The 20057-nt window shown below is 43.3% G+C and overlaps 1 protein-coding gene across 2 annotated transcripts in view; it reads right to left on the reverse strand.

Moving 5' to 3' along the window:
* Window positions 1–17193, reverse strand: part of LOC311020122 (Na(+)/H(+) exchange regulatory cofactor NHE-RF3-like) — a 29907-nt gene extending 12714 nt beyond the window's left edge. Inside the window, exons 1-4 of one of the 2 annotated variants that reach the window (XM_084019992.1) lie at window positions 17142–17193; window positions 15646–15673; window positions 13865–13926; window positions 13564–13775 (exon numbers count right to left, since the gene is read on the reverse strand). In XM_084019992.1, the coding sequence (XP_083876118.1) occupies window positions 13564–13775; window positions 13865–13926; window positions 15646–15673; window positions 17142–17157 (318 nt within the window). In that variant the 5' untranslated portion in view covers window positions 17158–17193. The remainder of the gene's footprint in view (window positions 1–13563; window positions 13776–13864; window positions 13927–15645; window positions 15674–17141) is intronic. The other variant, XM_084019993.1, reaches the window with a different exon arrangement.
* Between the last annotated feature and the right edge of the window lie 2864 nt (window positions 17194–20057).

The following is a 20057-nucleotide window of genomic DNA, read 5'->3' on the forward strand; positions in this document are numbered from 1 at the left end:
TGGGACGAGGCTCTGGCATCTCGCAGGGACTCGGTCACTGTGAGGAGGGCCGTCTCAGTGGAGTGAGCAGTCCTGAATCCTGATTGATTAGGGTCTAGGAGGTTGTTCAGCGAGAGATAGGATGACAGTTGGTTGTAGGCGGCACGTTCCAAGGTTTTAGAGAGGAATGAAAGAAGAGATACAGGTCTGTAGCTTTGGATGTCAGTAGCATCTAGGGTGGGTTTTTTAAGGATAGGTTTCACGGTAGCTGTCTTAAAATCCGCTGGAATGACACCTGAGGTGAGGGAGGAGTTGATCAGGGTGGTGAGGAATGGCAAGATGTCGTGTGAGATGTCTTGGAGAAGAGAGGAGGGGATCGGGTCGAGGGAGCAGGTGGTGGCACTGTTAGATGTAACAAGTGCGTGAACATCTTCAGAGGTGAGGGGGGTAAAGCTGGTAAGACCATCCGAGTTGAGGGTTGGGGAGATGTCTTCTGGGAGGGAATAGGCGTAAATGAGGAGCTGATGTCATTTACTTTCTTGGTAAAGTAAGTAGCAAAGTCATCGGCAGTAAGGAAGGAAGGGGGCGGAGGGGTAGGAGGGGTGAGGAGGGAGGAGAACACGGAGAAGAGTTTCCTGGGGTTGGAGGCAGAAGAGTTGATCTTTGCCAGGTAGAAGGCAGATTTAGCTGCCGAAACAGTTGAGGTGAAGTCAGAGAGGAGGCGGTGGTAGTGAGTAAGGTCCTCGTGCTGGCCCGATTTCTTCCATTTTCTCTCTGACGCTCGCAACAATGATCTGTTGGTTCGCAGAGGTTCAGACAGCCAGGGAGGGGGGGGGGAGATGATCGCGCAGGTCGTGAGATAGGGGGACAGAGAGTGTCCAAAGAAGAGGAGAGTGAGGACATCAGGATGGAGGAGGCTTCCTCAGTAGGTATTAAGGAGAACTGTTCTGAGGATGGTAGCGAGGAGATAACAGTTGAGGAGAGAGCGGAGGGAGTGAGGGATTCCAGGTTGCGGCGGCTGGTGACCATTCGAGGCGTAGAGGGGAGGGATGTGGTGGGCTCCATGGGGAGGGAGAAAGTCACAAAGTGGTGGTCGGACACGGTGAGCGGGGTAACGGAGAGTGCCGAGATGCCACAGGATCTTGTGAAGACAAGGTCAAGTTGGTTCCCGGCGCGGTGAGTTGGTGGAGAGGGGGAGAGCGTAAGGTCATATGCGGAAAAGAAGTCGATGAATTCAGATGAGTGCAGCTTTCCCGAGTGGATGTTGAAGTCACCGAGGACGACGAGTGGTGTGCCATCATCAGGGGAGCAGCTCAGGAGGGCATCCATCTCATCCAAAAAGTCACCGAGAGGACCGGGTGGGCGATAGATCACTATGATGTTGAGCTTGAAAGGAAGGGTGACAGAGACGGCGTGGAATTCAAGTGTAGATCGGGGTAGGTGGTCCAGAGGAAGGACCTGGTAGGACCATCTGGGTGAGATGAGGAGCCCAGTTCCTCCTCCTCGCCCTGTTCGTCTTGGGGAGTGTGAAAACGAGTAGGCAGTTGAAAGGGCAGCTGGAGTGGCAGTGTTTTCCGGGGTGATCCAGGTCTCTGTGAGGGCCAGGAAGTGGAGAGACTGCAGGGAGGCATGGGCTGAAATGGTGTCCGCCTTCTTGACTGCAGACTGGCAGTTCCATAGCCCCCCTAGTACTTCAAGGTCCTTACCGGTGGAGAATGGTGGGTAGCAGAGATTGGATGGGTTACAGCCTCGAGTGAAGGGTCTCCGGTGAAATCTTCTCCAGTGTGATGTCCTGACTGGGATAAGACACATGGCTGCGAGGGGGGGTAAGATGTTATGCCTACCTCGGTGGACGTCCTCGATGGACTCCCGCAGATAGACTCCCTTGTCTTTGTTCAGCTGACTTCGTTCAGATGGCCAGACGCTGCAGTGACAGCCTTTTTAAGTGCGCAGTTTACCGTAAGTACTGTGTGTGACCCCTCCCTCTAATCAAGTCTATTCACTACACCTGAGGTGGCTCAAACTTAGTTGATTACTCACTTAACATATGCAGTTTCACGACGATTTCAACAACAAGCTATCAGCACACGACTAATGTTGCAACTAGCTTTACTCACACAATGCCTGAACCCAAATCTACAATTAGTTTCTGACTTACCAACAACAGACAAAGCAGCTTCCTTCCTTGCTCCAGACAAAATATTTAGTAGTGGACAGAGAGGAAACATAGGAGAGAGAGGGGGATGTACCATGCAACAAAGGACCTCCAGTTAGGATTCAAACTGGGGTCGACTGAATATGTAACCAGCCACGGCAAAACCAGGAACAAGTCGACCTCGGGGCATTTTGAGTTATTCACAGATTCTGAAAGTGTAGTTTCTAAGCTTTCCAATGATGTCTAACACATTGAATCTGATAATATTTGAAGAAGTTGTGGCCATTTGAATGTATGCTTCTCTGAAAACCGTTCACTGAGAAAACTGGCCTGAAAGATTTGCAAATCTCACGGATGACGGATGACACTCCCTCAGCAGCTGGTGGGTCACAGCACCAAACTTTCTGAGACTGCTCTCTTGTTTCTCCAGTTCCTCTTGCAAATCCTTCACAGGTGACAGAGAAACTCTGGGCTTAATTCACCAGCAGGAACAACCACATTCAGAAACAATCAACTGATGAAAAATATACCTAAAACTACTGCATTGCAGCGAGGTTTCTTAAATCAGTGTAGAGTTTCTCTGGGTGACTACAGTTAACAGGTATAATACCATACCTGCACCCAGCAGATCCAAGATGGCGGATGGACGTGGGCGGCGAGCAGAGGACAAAGACAAAGACAAAGACGAGGATAAGGAAACAAACGTGTTGCTGAAGGAGATGAAATTGTTAAGTACGAAGATGGATAATATTGAAAAACAGTTCAGTAGCAAGGTTGACAGCGTGGTTCCCTTGAAAAAATGATGAAAGCTGAATTGAAGAAGTCCGTTAAAGAGATACGAGAAAATATCGACGTGGAAATAGGTATCCTAAAGTCGCGACTGGATTCACTTGAAGAAAAAATACAGACAACTAGCTCCAAGCCCTCTGATAAATTTGACCCTGATATGTCGATTGTGATACTGGGTCTTGCCTACGATGAAGGGGAGGATTTAAATGGAAAAGTAAGAGAGTTACTGGAGAGTGGTCTGGAGTGTGAACCTGCGCCAGGAGTTGCTGCAGTGCAGAGAATGCGGACGAGAGGTCCCGGTCCAGGTGTGGTGAAAGTTGCCTTCGCTAATGTGGAGGACAAGGTGGCGGTGCTTAGGCGTAAACAGAAGCTGAAGAGCAATGCCCAGTTCAAAAGAGTTTAACTGAGATCCGCTAAGTCTCATACCGATTGGATTCTCGAGATCAACTTTAAAACGCTTCTCCAGGAGATACCAGCTGGAAAAGATTTCGTCATTGCGGGGAACGGCCGCCTGATGAGACGGACCTATGCCGAGGTTACAGCGGCTGCTGCCGGCCGAGCAGGTTCCCCGGCAGCAGGTGGGAGAGCCTGAAGCGGAGCTGCCCAGTCTGTAAACACAGGTGACCCGCCTTGTTTGTCACTGGTTCACTGGAATATTAATGGCTGGACTAATTTGAACTGTACACTCAGGATTTCACTACTGCAGTCTCTAAACCCTGATATTATTTCATTAAATGAAACACATTTACGACGTGATGATACGATTGACTTCGAAGGTTACTCCTGGTTTGGTCATAGCAGGACGTTGCATAAAAGAGCCAAAAAAGCATCAGGAGGAGTTGGTATTTTAGTTAAGAACTATTTGCTGGATTATTTTAGAATACAAGTAGTGGACAAATCTATGGACGATGTAATTGGAGTACGTCTGGAGCATCAGGAGCTGCAGTATAGTTTAGTTATCTTTTCCTGCTATCTACCACCAGAGGGATCTACAAGAGGACGGGACTCAGTTACTTTTTTTACTCATCTGCTGGCCCAGGTTTACTCTTTGGAAGCTGATGTCATTTATTTATGCGGAGACTTTAACAGTCGAATATCAAATAAAGATGACTGTGTTGGGGATATTGATAATATCCCACCTCGAGTGGCCATAGATCTAAGTATGAACAGTCACGGGGATTCACTCCTCGAATTTCTCAGGGATTGTAAATGCTGTGTCCTAAATGGCAGAATAAATTCTGATACTGACAATTTTACATCTATATCATCAAGAGGTAGAGCAGTGGTGGACTATATAATAACCCCTCACGATTGTTTGGACACTTGCATTGATTTAAAAGTGATAACTCCATCTGAGATTTTGAGCAACAATTCTGTTTGTATTGACCTTATTGGAGAAAAAAGTAAACTACCAGACCATTCTCTGTTAATGTTTAAGTTTAAAATTAATGCTGCTATTGAGTTTTGTTCTTCTGAAACTGATTCTGGGATTAATTTACCTAAAAGACGACCTAAAATATTTCCAGACAACTTTCTTTCATCTAATATGTGTCGTATGGCTTTGTTGGAACTTATTGGTAAATTAGAAGGTCGTGTGATAACGCAAAGTAATATCGATAACTGGTATGGATTATTTTGTGACATAATGGATAAGGAAATGAATAAGAATTTATCAAGAAAACCTTTATCTGGCCTGGGAGGAATACACCTTAAAGTGAGTAGGAATAAACTATATTGGAATGCAGAACTCAAAAAACTTCTGAATGATAAGAGACAGGCTGAGAGGGAATTTTTGAAATGTAAAGATCCAGTTATTAGAAAGCAACTTAAAGATCACTACAAACAGAGTCAGTCTAATTTTGATAAGAGAGTTAGATTTTATAAAAGACAGTTTTAAGAGGACAAGCATTACAGTTAGACCGATTGCAAAGTAACAATCCACAACAATTCAGGAAAGAAATTAATAAATTAGGTCCTAAGAGACTAAATAAAATACCAATGGAGATCTTATTAGATAATGGTGACACTGAAAATAAGAAAGAGCTTGTGCTTCAGAAATGGAAAACAGATTTTGCAAATACATTTTCAGGACATCTTATTCCACCTGGTTTTGATGATCTGTTTTTAAGTAATGTTTGTGATTCAAAATGTATGAGGGAGTTGGCTATGGATATGCCAGGCTATAGTGTAAACGCATTTTTGAATCAGGATATTACTATAGAAGAAGTTAAAAAAGCTTTGGACAAGATAAAACTGAAGAAAACACCTGGCATAGAAGGCATCCCAAATGAAGCCCTGAAATCTCCATATCTCCCTGAAGTCCTCTTTTGCCTGTTCCAGACATGTTTTGAGTATGGTATAATTCCATCACCATGGTATAAATCTATCATAAAACCTATCCTAAAGTCAGTAAAGAATGATCCCAGAATACCTCTTAATTACAGAGGGATCAGTCTCTTAAGTACAGTTTATAAGGTATACTCTAATATACTGAATTATAGGCTTACTCAATATTTGGAAATGAAACAGTGTCTTGTTGATGAACAGAATGGGTTTAGAAAGTATCGTGCCTGTGTTGACCATATTCACTCAGTGTCAACTATTATTAGAGCTAGAATCGCCACAGGTAAACCCACTTTTTCATGTTTTATTGATTTCCAAAAGGCCTTCGATTGGATTAATAGAGATCTACTCGCCTTTAAACTGATGGAAGCAGGGGTGGATGGTAGATTTTACAAGGCTATTCAGAGTCTGTATTCTAGCCCAGTTGCCTGTGTTGACATCAATGATATGTATACTGATTGGTTTGAAACTCCTTTTGGCGTGAAGCAAGGTGATATTCTTTCTCCAACACTTTTTGCAGTTTTCGTGAATGATTTAGCTTTACAGATTAAGAAAAATAATCTGGGTGTATGTTTGGATGACACTTACTTAGGTATTTTATTATACGCATATGATATTATTTTACTGGCAGAATCCGAATCTGATTTACAAAATATGCTAAATTTGGTTAGTTCCTGGTGTCATAAATGGAGATTGGTGATAAATCAGAGCAAAACACAGATAATGCATTTTAGAAATAAAGGCATGGAAAGAAGTAAACAAAAATTCTACTTTGACTCAGTTCTCTTGGAATATGTTAGCTCATATAAATATTAAGGTTTCTTTCTGGATGAATTTATGACGTTTGAAACTGGTTCTGGGTGCCTTGCTGATTCTGCTGGGAGAGCTTTGGGATCAGTTATTAATAAAATGAAAGTTTGTAATGATATGGGTTACTTTACATATACTCAACTGTACAATGCATGTGTCTCTCCCATATTGAATTATGCTGCAGGAGTGTGGGGATTTAAAGAGTCCAAAGTTATAGACACTATACAGAATAGAGCTATAAGATATTTTTTGGGTGTCCATAAATTTGCACCCATTCCTGCAATAGAAGGCGATATGGGTTGGATTCCAGGATGTGTTCAACGAAAATGTGAAATGATTCGACTGTGGAATCGACTAATCAAAATGGCTGAGGATAGAATAAATAAAAAAGTATTTAAATGGAGTAAATTACATAATTCCCCTTGGTCAAAAGAAATTCACTCTATTTTCGAGGAGGTGGATATGGTGTATATTTACAGGAATAACTTGTGCTGTAACGTTAATTTAATTAGAAATAAGCTTCTATTGAAATTTGAAGAGAAATGGTTTGAAAATGTCCTATTAACACCCAAACTAAGGACATATATGCAGATTAAATCTAACTTTGGACCTGAATTATATGTTACATCACGTTTACAGAGAAGTCAAAGATCTTTAGTTGCACAGTTGAGATCTGGTATTCTTCCTCTGGCCATTGAGGTTGGTCGATTTAAAAATGTTCCAGAGGAGAATAGAATATGTGAAATGTGTGAGTTAGATGAAGTAGAGAGTGAGTCTCATTTCCTTTTATACTGCACAAAGTATGATGATTTGAGAGAGGTGTTATTTTATGAAATCTATGGACAAAACCCTGAAATATTTTGGTGCTCTGATGAACAGAAGCTGGAGTGGTTGTTTAATTTCAATGTGTTTAAAACTGCTAACTTTATTTCTCAAGCCTGGAAAAGAAGACAGATACATTTGTTTAATTAATTTTTAATGCGTTGTTGTTGTGCTGATTCAGTTGTGTTCTGGATCTGACTTGGTGGTTTCTTTTTCTTTTGTTTTTTTTTTGTTGGTGTCTTGTAAGCCCATGTGGGCTGGGCATACAAAAGTATGCATGACACAATAATAAAAGTAATTCATTCATTCTCACCTCACCTCACCTGGCCAGAAATGAAACACAATGGTGCTCATTTGCATCTCATTCAGATAAGCCCTCCCCCGACAGATGTCACTCAGTGATATCTGGTATCTGTTAGCCTGCAGGGCAGAAAGTATTGTAGTGGTTTGAACAATGGTTATCAAAAGCAGTTATCATGTAGGTAATGTTGATGTAGTGTTATTTTCGTTAAGCACTTTACTGGACTGATCAGAATTAGAAGGTACTTTATTGAAATGGAAATGCTTAAAGTGTACAATGTAAACATTGGAGGAAAAAAATCCAACAGTACAGACAATACTAGAATTAAGTGACTTTAGTCCAGGCCCATTCTCCTCAAAGTGTTTGATTATATCAGTCAGGGTGTCTTTGCCAATTCTGAAAAAGAAAACAAAGAAGTTTCACATCATGTGTCATGCTAACAGGCACCGTCTAAGTAGCTAGTGCTAATGATTTAGCAACTAGCCTATTGTCATCAGGTAGGCTAGTTGCTAAACTATTAGCATCACAATCAATTCAAGCAATGCCAACAGGCCCCTTGGCACCTGACTGTTAAATCAGATGCCCACATTACGAGCCAAAAACCTCCCATTACAGCTTAGTTTCGATGTGCATATACTTTTAAAACGACAGTACTGAGCTAGCTTAGCTAGCTAAGCAAAGTACACTCAACAAAAATATAAACGCAACACTTTTGTTTTTGCTCCCATTTTTCATGAGATGGACTTAAAGATCTAAAATTCATTCCAGATACACAATATTACCATTTCTCTCAAACATTGTTCACAAATCTGTCTAAATGTGTGATAGTGAGCACTTCTGCTTTGCTGAGATAATCCATCCCACCTCACAGGTGTGCCACATCAAGATGCTGATCTGACATCATGATTAGTGCACAGGTGTGCCTTAGACTGCCCACAATAAAAGGCCACTCTGAAATGTGCAGTTTTGTCTCACAGCAAAATGCCACAGATGCCACAAGCATTGAGGGAGCGTGCAATTGGCATGCTGACAGCAGGAATGTCAACCAGATCTGTTGCTCGTGCATTGAATGTTCATTTCTCCACCATAAGCCGTCTCCAAAGGCGTTTCAGAGAATATGGCAGTACATCCAACCGGCCTCACAACCGCAGACCACGTGTAACCACACCAGCCCAGGACCTCCACATCCAGCAGGTTCACCTCCAAGATCGTCTGAGACCAGCCACTCAGACAGCTGCTGAAACAATTGGTTTGCATAACCAAACAATTTCTGCACAAACTGTCAGAAACCGTCTCAGGGAAGCTCAACTGCATGCTCGTCGTCCTCATCCGGGTCTTGACCTGACTCCAGCTCGTCGCCGTAACAGACTTGAGTGGGCAAATGCTCACATTCGATGGCGTCTGGCACGTTGGAGAGGTGTTCTCTTCACGGATGAATCTCGGTTTACATTGTTCAGGGCAGATGGCAGACAGCGTGTGTGGCGTCGTGTGGGTGAGCGCTTTGCTGATGTCAATGTTGTGGATCGAGTGGCCCATGGTGGTGGTGGGGTTATGGTATGGGCAGGCATCTGTTATGGACGAAGAACACAGGTGCATTTTATTGATGGCATTTTGAATGCACAGAGATACCGTGATGAGATCCTGAGGCCCATTGTTGTGCCATACATCCATGAACATCACCTCATGTTTCAGCAAGATAATGCACGGCCCCATGTTGCAAGGATCTGTACACAATTCTTGGAAGCTGAAAATGTCCCAGTTCTTGCATGGCCAGCATACTCACCGGACATGTCACCCATTGAGCATGTTTGGGATGTGCTTGACCGGCGTATACGACAGCGTGTACCAGTTCCCACTAATATCCAGCAACTTCGCACAGCCATTGAAGAGGAGTGGACCAACATTCCACAGGCCACAATTGACAATCTGATAAACTCTATGCGAAGAAGATGTGTTGCACTGCATGAGGCAAATGGTGGTCACACCAGATACTGACTGGTTCTGAGTCCCCAGACCCCCAATAAAGCAAAAAAATGCACATTTCAGGGTGGCCTTTTATTGTGGACAGTCTAAGGCACACCTGTGCACTAATCATGATGTCAGATCAGCATCTTGATGTGGCACACCTGTGAGGTGGGATGGATTATCTCAGCAAAGCAGAAGTGCTCACTATCACACATTTAGACAGATTTGTGAACAATGTTTGAGAGAAATGGTAATATTGTGTATCTGGAATGAATTTTAGATCTTTAAGTCCATCTCATGAAAAATGGGAGCAAAAACAAAAGTGTTGCGTTTATATTTTTGTTGAGTGTAGATAACGGATGTTAACGGAAACTCACCCCCTAAGAAACTGAAAAGTATTCCTGCAGACTTCGTTGGCCTCGATGAAATAAGAGGTACGGGCGGACTTTCTTTTCGTCTGCGGCTTTTTGGTGGATGCAGTCATCTCCGACTTACTACTGTACGTCCATTTGCTCTCTTTCGGCAGCTAAAGAATCCATCCGTATGCTGTACGGGGTCCGTTTCACAAAGCAGGTTTAGTAAAAACCTTGAGTTAGTTAACCCTAAAATGAGGGAAACTCTGGTTTTTCAGTTTCACAAAGCCGGTTCAGCATAAATCTGAGTCAGTTACCCGGGTAACATACTCCGTGAACCTAACCTGCTCGCTAGCAGTTTTGCTTCAACAAACCCTGAGTTTCTCCCTACATTTCTCCGCCTTTTTCCGGAATCTGAACCAACTCTGAAAAATTGTGCCATCCTTTCATCGTCAACCTAATCGATACGGAAATAAAAGTGATTCTAGCAGCTTTGCGTCGGGAGAGGATTTTGATTACCTTTCCTTTCAATCACATTAGATAATATCTAAACAATATTCTCTGACATTTTCAACATTTCATATCGCGGACATAATCCACAACCAGATTCTTTGCAGAGCTAGCTTTATTGCGAACGGGAGATTTATGAAATGTTTAAGTACATTCCTGTGTTGAAATACCTGCTTATATTTACTGTTTAATATGTGAAATATGATTAAAATCATATGCCTTAGTCAACGTATTTGCGCAATATTGTTATGCTTAATTTTCAACTGACACCACTTTCTTTCTGTGCCTGGGGGGATTACACCCAATGAAAATGATAATTTATTAATTGCGCTACTTTGTGAATTACAGGAATTGAACCGCTGTCGCCTGCACCATAGGCAGCATTGCTAACCGTTACACCACAGTATCGCTGTGCAAAGCTGAAAATGAACACTTATTACCTTTAGATCAATAGACTTTTTCATTCAGTTATACATAATTAGATTGGGCAGTAAATGTCTGCCACGCCAACTATCGCTACTTTGCTGCAGTTACGTTGCTCCTCTTACTGAGGATAGGCCTATGCTAATTTTCTACATAAACACTCGGTAATATCTAATAACGCTCTCCCGGTTGCCATGGTGAATCGTAGTATCGGAGCTCCATTGATGATGGCTTTGTAGAGTCGGTAGGCACGCGCAGAACTCAGAGTTTACATACTCAGAGTTGACTGAACTAATTCAAAACCGCTGTTCTGAAACCGAAAACTCAGAGTTGCCCATCTTAGAGTTGATCAACTCAGAGTTCAGGGTTAGGTTCAGAGTTTGTTGAACCTGCTTTGTGAAACGGGCCCCTGAGCATGAAGATTGAAACCTGTGTAACAGGCCCAGGTACACATGTTTCCTGGAGGCTGGATTGTTCTGAATAAAACTAGAAAAAATGATGTAATAAAACTGAAAGCAGAATGGCAGAATCAAATGGTGAAAACAATAACCTTGTGTCGTCAGGTGAGTTATGAATTTCTAGCCATTCTGCCGGCTGGAAATCTAAAATCCCACTCATTCGGCGTGTTATGGAAGCGTTGTGATTGGAGACGAAACAGCCAATCAGAATTGAGCTTCTCCAAGTCTCTGATTGGTTGCTATTGTGGCACATTTGTAACGCTGTGCCAAGTTGAGCGAGCGTACAGACAAAGTTGAGCGCGCACAGAAGGAACAGATTGACAGTGCGCGTGCAGCGGTCTGCAGCGAGTTTGAGAGAGGGCATGATTAAAACTGAGTGAGAGTAATATATTTTTGCCTGCTCAAATGACATTATGTTTTGCTCGCGTATAATTTCTCTTCAAAATATAATTTCTGTGCTCGCAAAATATATTTTTCTGCGCTCAAAATCTCACATTGCTCCTTCATAAATGTGCCACAAATATAACGCCATATAATAGCACACCGATCCCGATCGAACCACACGTTTTGATATATAATCTGTCCTACAAAGTAGCGAATCGAAATTTGTCCGGAAGATGAAAGAAGGAAATAAGTAGGAAAAAATCCACAGTATAACAATAGGTTGGCACTGGCCCCTACAGCTATATAGCTGTATTGGCCAGTGCTCGGTGCTCTAGCCCTGTGGCCCTAAACAAGTTTATTTACAACCTATAGTGGTAGATTAGGGTACTTACCCGAGACACTGTGCCCCACACGAGTAAGCACTGTGGCATACAGAATTAGTAAGCACTGGAATTACTCAACACAGAAATTAAAGAGGTTACAAACTGTAAGAAAAGTAAGCAAACTAACAGAAATGACATATTGCCAAAAGTATTCTCTCACACATCCAAATAAATGAAATCAGGTGTTACAATCACTTCCATGGCCACAGGTGTATAAAAACAAGCACCTAGTCATGCAGACTGTTTTTACAATCATTTGTGAAAGAATGGGTCGCTCTCAGGAGCTCAGTGAATTCCAGCGTGGTACTGTGATAGGATGCCACCTGTGCAACAAGTCCAGTCGTGAAATTTCCTCCCTCCTAAATATTCCACAGTCAACTGTCAGTGGGATTATAACAAAGTGGAAGTGATTGGGAACGACAGCAACTCAGCATGAAGTGTTCGACCATGTAAAATGACGGAGCGGGGTCAGCGGATGCTGAGGCACATAGTGCACAGAGGTCACCAACTTTCTGCAGAGTCAATCGCTACAGACCTCCAAACTTCATGTGGCCTTCAGATTAGCTCAAGACCAGTGTAGAGAGCTTCATGGAATGGGTTTCCATGGCGATCAGCTGCATCCAAGCCATACATGAGCAAGTGCAATGCAAAGCGTTGGATGCAGTGGTGTGAAGCAAGCCGCCACTGGACTCTAGAGCAGTGGAGACGTTCTCTGGAGGGACCAATTACGCTTCTCCATTTGGCATCTGATGGACGAGTCCAGGTTTGGCGGTTTCCAGGAACGGTACTTGTCTGACTGCATTGTGCCACGTGTAAAGTTTGGTAGAGGGGGATTATGGTGTGGGGTGTTTTTCAGGAGCTGGGCTTGGCCCCTAAGTTCCAGTGAAAGGAACTCTGAATGCTTCAGCATACCAAGAGATGTTGGACAATTTCATGCTCCCAACTTTGTGGAACAGTTTGGGGACGGCCCCTTCCTGTTCCAACATGACTGTGCACCAGTGCACAAAGCAAGGTCCATAAAGACATGGAGGAGAGAGTTTGGTGTGGATGAACTTGACTGGCCTGCACAGAGTCCTGACCTCAACCTGATAGAACACCTTTGGGATGAATTAGAGTGGAGACTGAGAGCCAGGCCTTCCCTCCAACATCAGTGTGTGATCTCACAAATACGCTTCTGGAAGAATGGTCAAAAAGTCCCATAAACACACTCCTAAACCTTGTAGAAAGCCTTCCAGAAGAGTTGAAGCTGTTATAGCTGCAAAGGGTGGACCGACGTCATATGGATTAAGAATGGGATGTCAATTAAGTTCATATGCGAGTCAAGGCAGGTGAACGAATACTTTTGGCAATATAGTGTATACAGTGTTGCCCATAAAGTTGGAATAGTTTTCCAACTTTATGTTTTAGTTTTCAGACACAGTCCTCTGTTTATTCCTATTTAAATGCATCAGTAATCACTTTTGACAATGATTACATTTTGTGTCACAATTACCCAGGTGAAATTAATTAATGCATAACATTTGTTTGACGCTATAAAAGAAGACATTTTTATGATTTTATGTGTATATGTGCAAATTTTAATGCATTAGTGCATTTCATTTTATTTTATTACTTTTATATATGTCTTTCTATTGTGTACTTCATCTTTTTATTGTGTTTTATCTTGTTGTGCAGCACTTTGGAAAACGTGTTTGTTAAAATCGTGCTGTATAAATAAAGTGAATTGGATTGGATTTGCAAAGGATGGAACTTTATGGGCGACCCTGTAGTAAGATATTCCTCTAAAGAAGCCTGCTCCCGGTCCGTCACCACAAAGCTCTACAGCGCTCTGCACACGTCAACTTCATCTCCCCCTACGCAAGCATCCCCTCAGTAAACAGACACTAACCGCAAAGAAGTCCAAGTTGTCCACATATTCCTCGTTGACCTCCAGCACTCTGTCTCCGTCTCTGAGGCCGCTGTGCTCTGCCGGACTCCACGGCTGCACGTCTCTGATCTCGGATGTCTGGCTGCTCCGGCCCATCTGCAGGTAGAAACCAAAGCTCTGCCCCTCCAGACGCTTCAGCTGGCACAGTCTGGGCATCGGGCTGTGATCAGGATCTGCCACATGGTTGGTAACAGTCATCAACTGTGGGAGGAGCTTCGAAAGGTTGTATTTGTGAAGGCACTTGTCATGTATAAAAGCTCACCAGGATCATCGGTGATGACCAGAGCCGGATTATCAATCCCTTCCTTTGGATTGAAGGTAAAACTGATGTTAGGAGAAATGGACAAAGTCAGTATGTGAGTGTAGCTCAGCAGGGGAACATTGCATTCAGATTCATAACAATATGAAACGTCATTACTGGTCTAAACACGGAGATCAGAATGAGAAGAGGAAGGGAGAGGAGAATGTTGACATGGGCCTCCTATGAGATGACAAGACCATCAGCAGCCTGAAGCCAGTTTGAGACTACTGATTTAAAAGAATGCTATTTTACTAGTTATGTTTATATGAATCAAACAGGCACTCTGTTCATATTCACTAGTTAATCTTCTATATTCTTGTATTACAGAGTTGATGAATATGCATCAGTTTGGGAGTATCCTAACATAATGACTCTCACTGGTACAACTGGTTTTAAGACATGTGGTAAAAGGAAACCAGTAGGCCGGCAGTACTTGATGACAAATCAGCATAGAACCTCTCAAACGGCACACATCATACTCATTTTCATGTTCATGATTGTATTGTGGGTTTCTATTACTGTTAACATGCTTTACTGATCAAAAACATATTTTCTCTTACTATATGTCTGAATCTGTGTCTTTAAAAATGTCCATTCTTTTAAAACAGTGGTCTCAAACTGGCGGCCCACGGTTCACATCCAGCCCACCCCCCTCTCCATCCAGCCCATCCCCCCTCTCCATCCAGCCCAATCCCCCCTCTCCATCCGGCCCACGGATGTAAAAAATATTACGTTTTCTACATTAAATGATTTTATTATTTTATAAAATCAATTTAAACTACCCCTTGTAATAAAATCCCAATTATATTTGTTTAAAAATATAAATAAAAAGTATTTTGTTGGCAAAGGTCAGAGGTCGTGGTGCTGCATGTCCAGTCTTGACTGTAGCGTTTTTCCAAAGAAGCCTGTGGAGCTGTTGCTTCCTTTGTTTCATCACAAACAGCAAAGATGTGTCTTTCCCAGCAGAAAAAAAGGTGGACTGGGAACACACACTGTTTCAACAAAGATGGACGTTGAAGTGTTTTGTTGTGGAGCTCAGTGGAAATGCTACGTGCCTGATATGTGGCGGTTCGAAAGGAATACTGCTTACACGTAACATAAACACACACCTTTTAACAAAATGCATCTCATATTAAAACCAAATTCATCCTAATTATCATCCATGATTGTCATAATCAAAATGTGTTATACATTTATAATACATTTCTGATCTTGAGGTTTTCAAATGAAGCCTTGAGTAGCGGCCATTACATTTTATGACAGCATCAACCTAAGAAATGATTTGTTATAGCGGTGTGTTCTGTGAGGAGAGTAAGGATGTTGTTTTATGAAAGTAAAAAAACAACAACAAAACTCTGGCTTAGCAGACACAACACTTAAGGTGGGATGACCTTTAAGGTGGACCAGCAATATTCTCCTTTCAGTGACGAGCTGCTTCTCTGAGTCTGAGCTTGAAACACAAGGCCGGTGAAACACTCATCGATACAGTTTTCCTGATCTTTCAGGTCGAATTAACTATGGAGGTCACCATCTTGAAACACAGGAGAGTTGAGTTCAGACTCCTGACATGACCCCTGATCAAGATATGCTCACAGATCACACATACAGACAGGCATCCATGCCTTGCTTTATAGTGAGATATAGGATTTGCATGGAACGACCTAAAATACAGACGTGGTCCATTCAAAGCAGCAGATATCTGTTCATAAGTACTAAAAGAGTGTGTCAAAAGCTGCACTTACCGTGTAAATTCCATGGCATCCTGGCAGCCTGTTGGTGTGACAGTGACACAATCAGAAACTTGAACCTTTGCAGCAACAGACAGCTGTTTTGTCTTGTTCTGCCATCATCTCATGGACTCACATTTCGTTAAGCAGTGTTAGGTGCTGTGCCTTCATTCAAAATGTATACAATGATCCGCAAAGAAGGAGAGCAATCAGAGAATGTTGTAACCGACAGTGACCAACAGTATACAGCTCTGGCTCTCCCTGCAGACCTGGCTGCAGGGAGAGTAAGTAGTAGTAAGTAGTAGTAGTAGTAAGTAGTTCATTCAAAATGTCCTGAGAGAACAAAGTTACTGAATGACTTCTTCGGACACATTCATACATCTTACTTGGGGCTTCATAAGGGCTTGATTCAGAGGACAAACTGGACAAAAACCAAAAACTGGCTCATTAAATATTCACTGCCTGGATCAGTTCTTCATGCTTTCATCTTGAGTTAAAACTATGGTGATGACAGTGACACAACTTGAACATAAGGTACACGATCAAATATGACCTCAGTTGATTCTGTCAAAGTATTAAGTCAATATATGACAATAAGATAAGGGAAGAAAGGTTAACACACAAACTAGAGCCTTTAACAAAAGGATTCTCAAAGTTCCTCTTCTAGCATGCTCCTTCTTCCTGCTGTGGAACAGTCCACTCCCAAACCAGTAAGACCCTCAATGGCAGTCATATAAGGAAAATGTACTGCATTTATAGTGTTTTTCTAGTTCAGTCACTTTGTAAGAAATTTTCCATTTGCAGTATTACATTGCAATAATAATATATGTTGCTGTTATAGTTCACGTTCATAGATATAGAACAGCCTCTTTTCACACTGCAACATTATCAGTCATGAATTTTTCACTGCACAAGAAAATGAATTGTGGCAAAACGTCTTGGGGGGCCGGAGTCGGTCCTCAGGCCACCAGTTGAAAAGGCCTGATCTACGGGGTATGGCACGTGTGCAGTGCAGTGGTTTCAAAGCCAGAGCCTTATTGCTGTAATTTAGCCTTCACTTATTTAATTTATTTTCTTGGTGGAAATGGACGTCCAGGGGCTAACAGCTCTTGTGGGAACAAGAAAGCACAAGAAATCAACTCCAGGAGGAAAGAACTGTGTTGTGTTTGCCTCAATATCGCAGCATCTCTCCAGAATTAACAAAAAAAAAAAGCCTCACTGTTGTACACAGTAACATCAAGACAAGCACTTTTAGAATGAATGTTTAACCAAAAAGAAAATAATAGTCACCGTGTGGTACCCCAAATCCACACCTATCAGCTGAGACAACAGACCAAACGGTTCCAAAAACCATTAAAAGAACAAATTTACCTTTAAACACAGCAGACAGCTAAAAGTGACTTACCACCACGGGCATGAAGTCAAGACTAAGCAGCATGGGAAATTACATTTGACTATAGGCAAATCATGGAGAGTCAATATTTTGTGAGGCAGACAGAGACAGAGCCTACCTGTGGAGGACATCATGGAGTCCTGAGTGTGTGTGTGTGTGTTCCTGCTCAGACTGAGACACTGGACGGACAAGGTTCACAGTACACAGGCAATAAAAGACGGCTTCAGCAGGTGAGATGTTGACTCTGTTGTCTGTTAAACATTTACCGGCTGGTAGAGAAGCTCTTTGCCGACTGTGACACATTGTGGTAGAAGAGAGTACGATGGTCAGCTGTCTTACTTGAAATCAGATCACATGCGTCAAACAACCTCTCAAAGTGGAGGTGGCTCACTGGAAGAGCAGGGACTGTTTTTAAAACTGGAATATTGCTCACAACAGTAGCCAATCATTTCCTCTCATCCTCAACAACACATTCAAAGTTGAGCTGAGCTTACACTGCGGTAGAGTACAGTGGCTAACATACATATTTACTAATGTATGATAGAGCACCTTCAAATGGTATGCTGGGTCTCTACTGGCAGAGATTTAGCACAAAAGAGATCAGTCAGTGAGTCCAGAGTCCAAGGAGAGTAAGGCGAAGGTTCAAACCAAAACACTCATGGCCTATAATGTGTTCGCAAACACTTCATGTCAACCACCTGACACCTGAGTTAGACAAAGTCTGCACTTGCAGGACGTTTCACTCCCTCTTGGCTACGTTGTGGGTCCACTCCGCTGCATCGTTTGCGTCGCTCGCGTGGAAAAAAACAGAAAAAAGTTGAGAAAAGTTGGTGCCGACGGATCTGTCAGACAATCAGATCGCGTCATGCAAATAATCTACTCTGATGCTTGCCAATAAAATCGCTGTATTGGTACTACCGAGGAAAGCGCATGTAAGAAGCTGATGTAAACAAAATATTGAGGAAAGGTTAATCATTGCGGTTGAGAACAGGGGTGTATTATAGAAAGCAGGCTCAACCAACTCTGAACCTAACCCTGAACTCTTGAGTTGACCAACTCTGAGATGGGCAACTCTGAGTTTTGGGTTCTAGAACAGCTGTTCTGAATTAGTTCAATCAACTCTGAGTATGTAAACTCTGAGTTACACGCGTGCCTGCCGACTCTACAAAGCCATCATCAATGGAGCTCCGATACTATGATTCACCATGGCAACCAGGAGAGAGTTATTAGATATTACTGAGTGTTTATGTAGAAAACGAGCTCATCCTTAGAAAGCCGACCAACTTAATGTGTGTAACTGAATGAAACAGTCGATTGATCTAAAGGTAATAACGCTTTATTTTCAACCTCCCTTATTGTCAATCCCCCAGGCACAAAAAGAAAGATATATTGCACAAATACGTAGACTAAGGCATATGATTTTAATCATATTTCACATATTAAACAGTAAATATAAGAAGAAGAATATCGGAGAATATTGTTTACATATGTGATTGGTAGAAAAACGGTAATTTCCTTCTAAGTAATCAAAATCCTCTCCCGACGTAAAGCTGCTAGAATAACTTTTATTTCCATATCGATGGTTGACGAGTAAAGGACGGCATTTTTTTCAGTTGGTTCAGATTCCGGAAAAAGGCGGAGACATGTAGGGAGAACCTCAGGGTTTGTTGAAGCAAACCTCCCAGCGAACAGGTTAGGTTCACGGAGTCAGTTACCATGGTAACTGACCTAAAAGGTTGAGTTACCTCTCTTTCTGGAACAGAAAACTCAGAGTATCCCTCTTCTCAGGGTTAACAAACTCAAGTTTCAGGAAAACCTACTTTCTGGAACGGGCCCCTGGCCGATTCTTTATGATCAGTTCCTGTGTTTATATACAGGGACTGAATTCACGGGCGTCGCGCACCATATATATTTTTTAAAAAGTCAGTTGGACGTTTGCCATTAAAAATATTTGTTCATGACGGATCTAATTTGTGCTGTGCTCTTTTCATCCATCCATCCATCCATTTTCTTCCGCTTATCCGGTACCGGGTCGCGGGGGCAGCTGCCTGAGCAGGGACGCCCAGACTTCCCTCTCCCCGGACACTTCCCCCAGCTCCTCCGGGAGGACCCCAAGGCGTTCCCAGGCCAGCCGGGTGACATAGTCACTCCAGCGTGTCCTGGGTCTTCCTCGGGGTCTCCTCCCGGTGGGGCATGCCTGGAACACCTCCCGAGGGAGGCGTCCAGGGGGCATCCGATGCAGATGCCCGAGCCACCTCAACTGGCTCCTCTCGATGTGGAGGAGCAGCGGCTCTACTCCGAGCTCCCCCCGTGTGACGGAGCTCCTCACCCTATCTCTAAGGGAGCGCCCCGCCACCCTGCGGAGGAAGCTCATTTCGGCCGCTTGTATCCGGGATCTTATTCTTTCGGTCATGACCCAAAGTTCATGACCATAGGTGAGGGTAGGAACGTAGATTGACCGGTAAACCGAGAGCTTCGCCTTTCGGCTTAGCTCTCTCTTTACCACGACGGACCGATACAGCGACCGCATTACTGCAGCCGCTGCACCGATCCGCCTGTCAATCTCGCGTTCCATCCTTCCCTCACTCGTGAACAAGACCCCAAGATACTTAAACTCCTCCACTTGAGGCAGGAACTCCCCCCCGACCTGGAGGGAGCAAGCCACCTTTTTCCGGTCGAGAACCATGGCCTCAGATTTGGAGGTGCTAATCCTCATCCCGGCTGCTTCACACTCGGCTGCAAACCGCCCCAGGACATGCTGGAGGTCCTGGCTCGAAGGAGCCAACAAGACTACATCGTCCGCAAAAAGCAGGGATGAAATCCAGTGGCTCCCGAACCAGATCCCCTCCGGCCCACGGCTGCGCCTAGAAATCCTGTCCATAAAAATAATGAACAGGACCGGTGACAAAGGGCAGCCCTGCCGGAGTCCAACATGCACCTGGAACAGGTCTGACTTACTGCCGGCAATGCGAACCAAGCTCCTGCTCCGGTCATACAGGGACCGAACAGCCCTTAGCAGAGGGCCCCCGACCCC

The sequence above is a fragment of the Eutrigla gurnardus genome, assembly GCF_963514095.1.
Source record: "Eutrigla gurnardus genome assembly, chromosome: 10".
Taxonomy (NCBI): domain Eukaryota; kingdom Metazoa; phylum Chordata; class Actinopteri; order Perciformes; family Triglidae; genus Eutrigla; species Eutrigla gurnardus.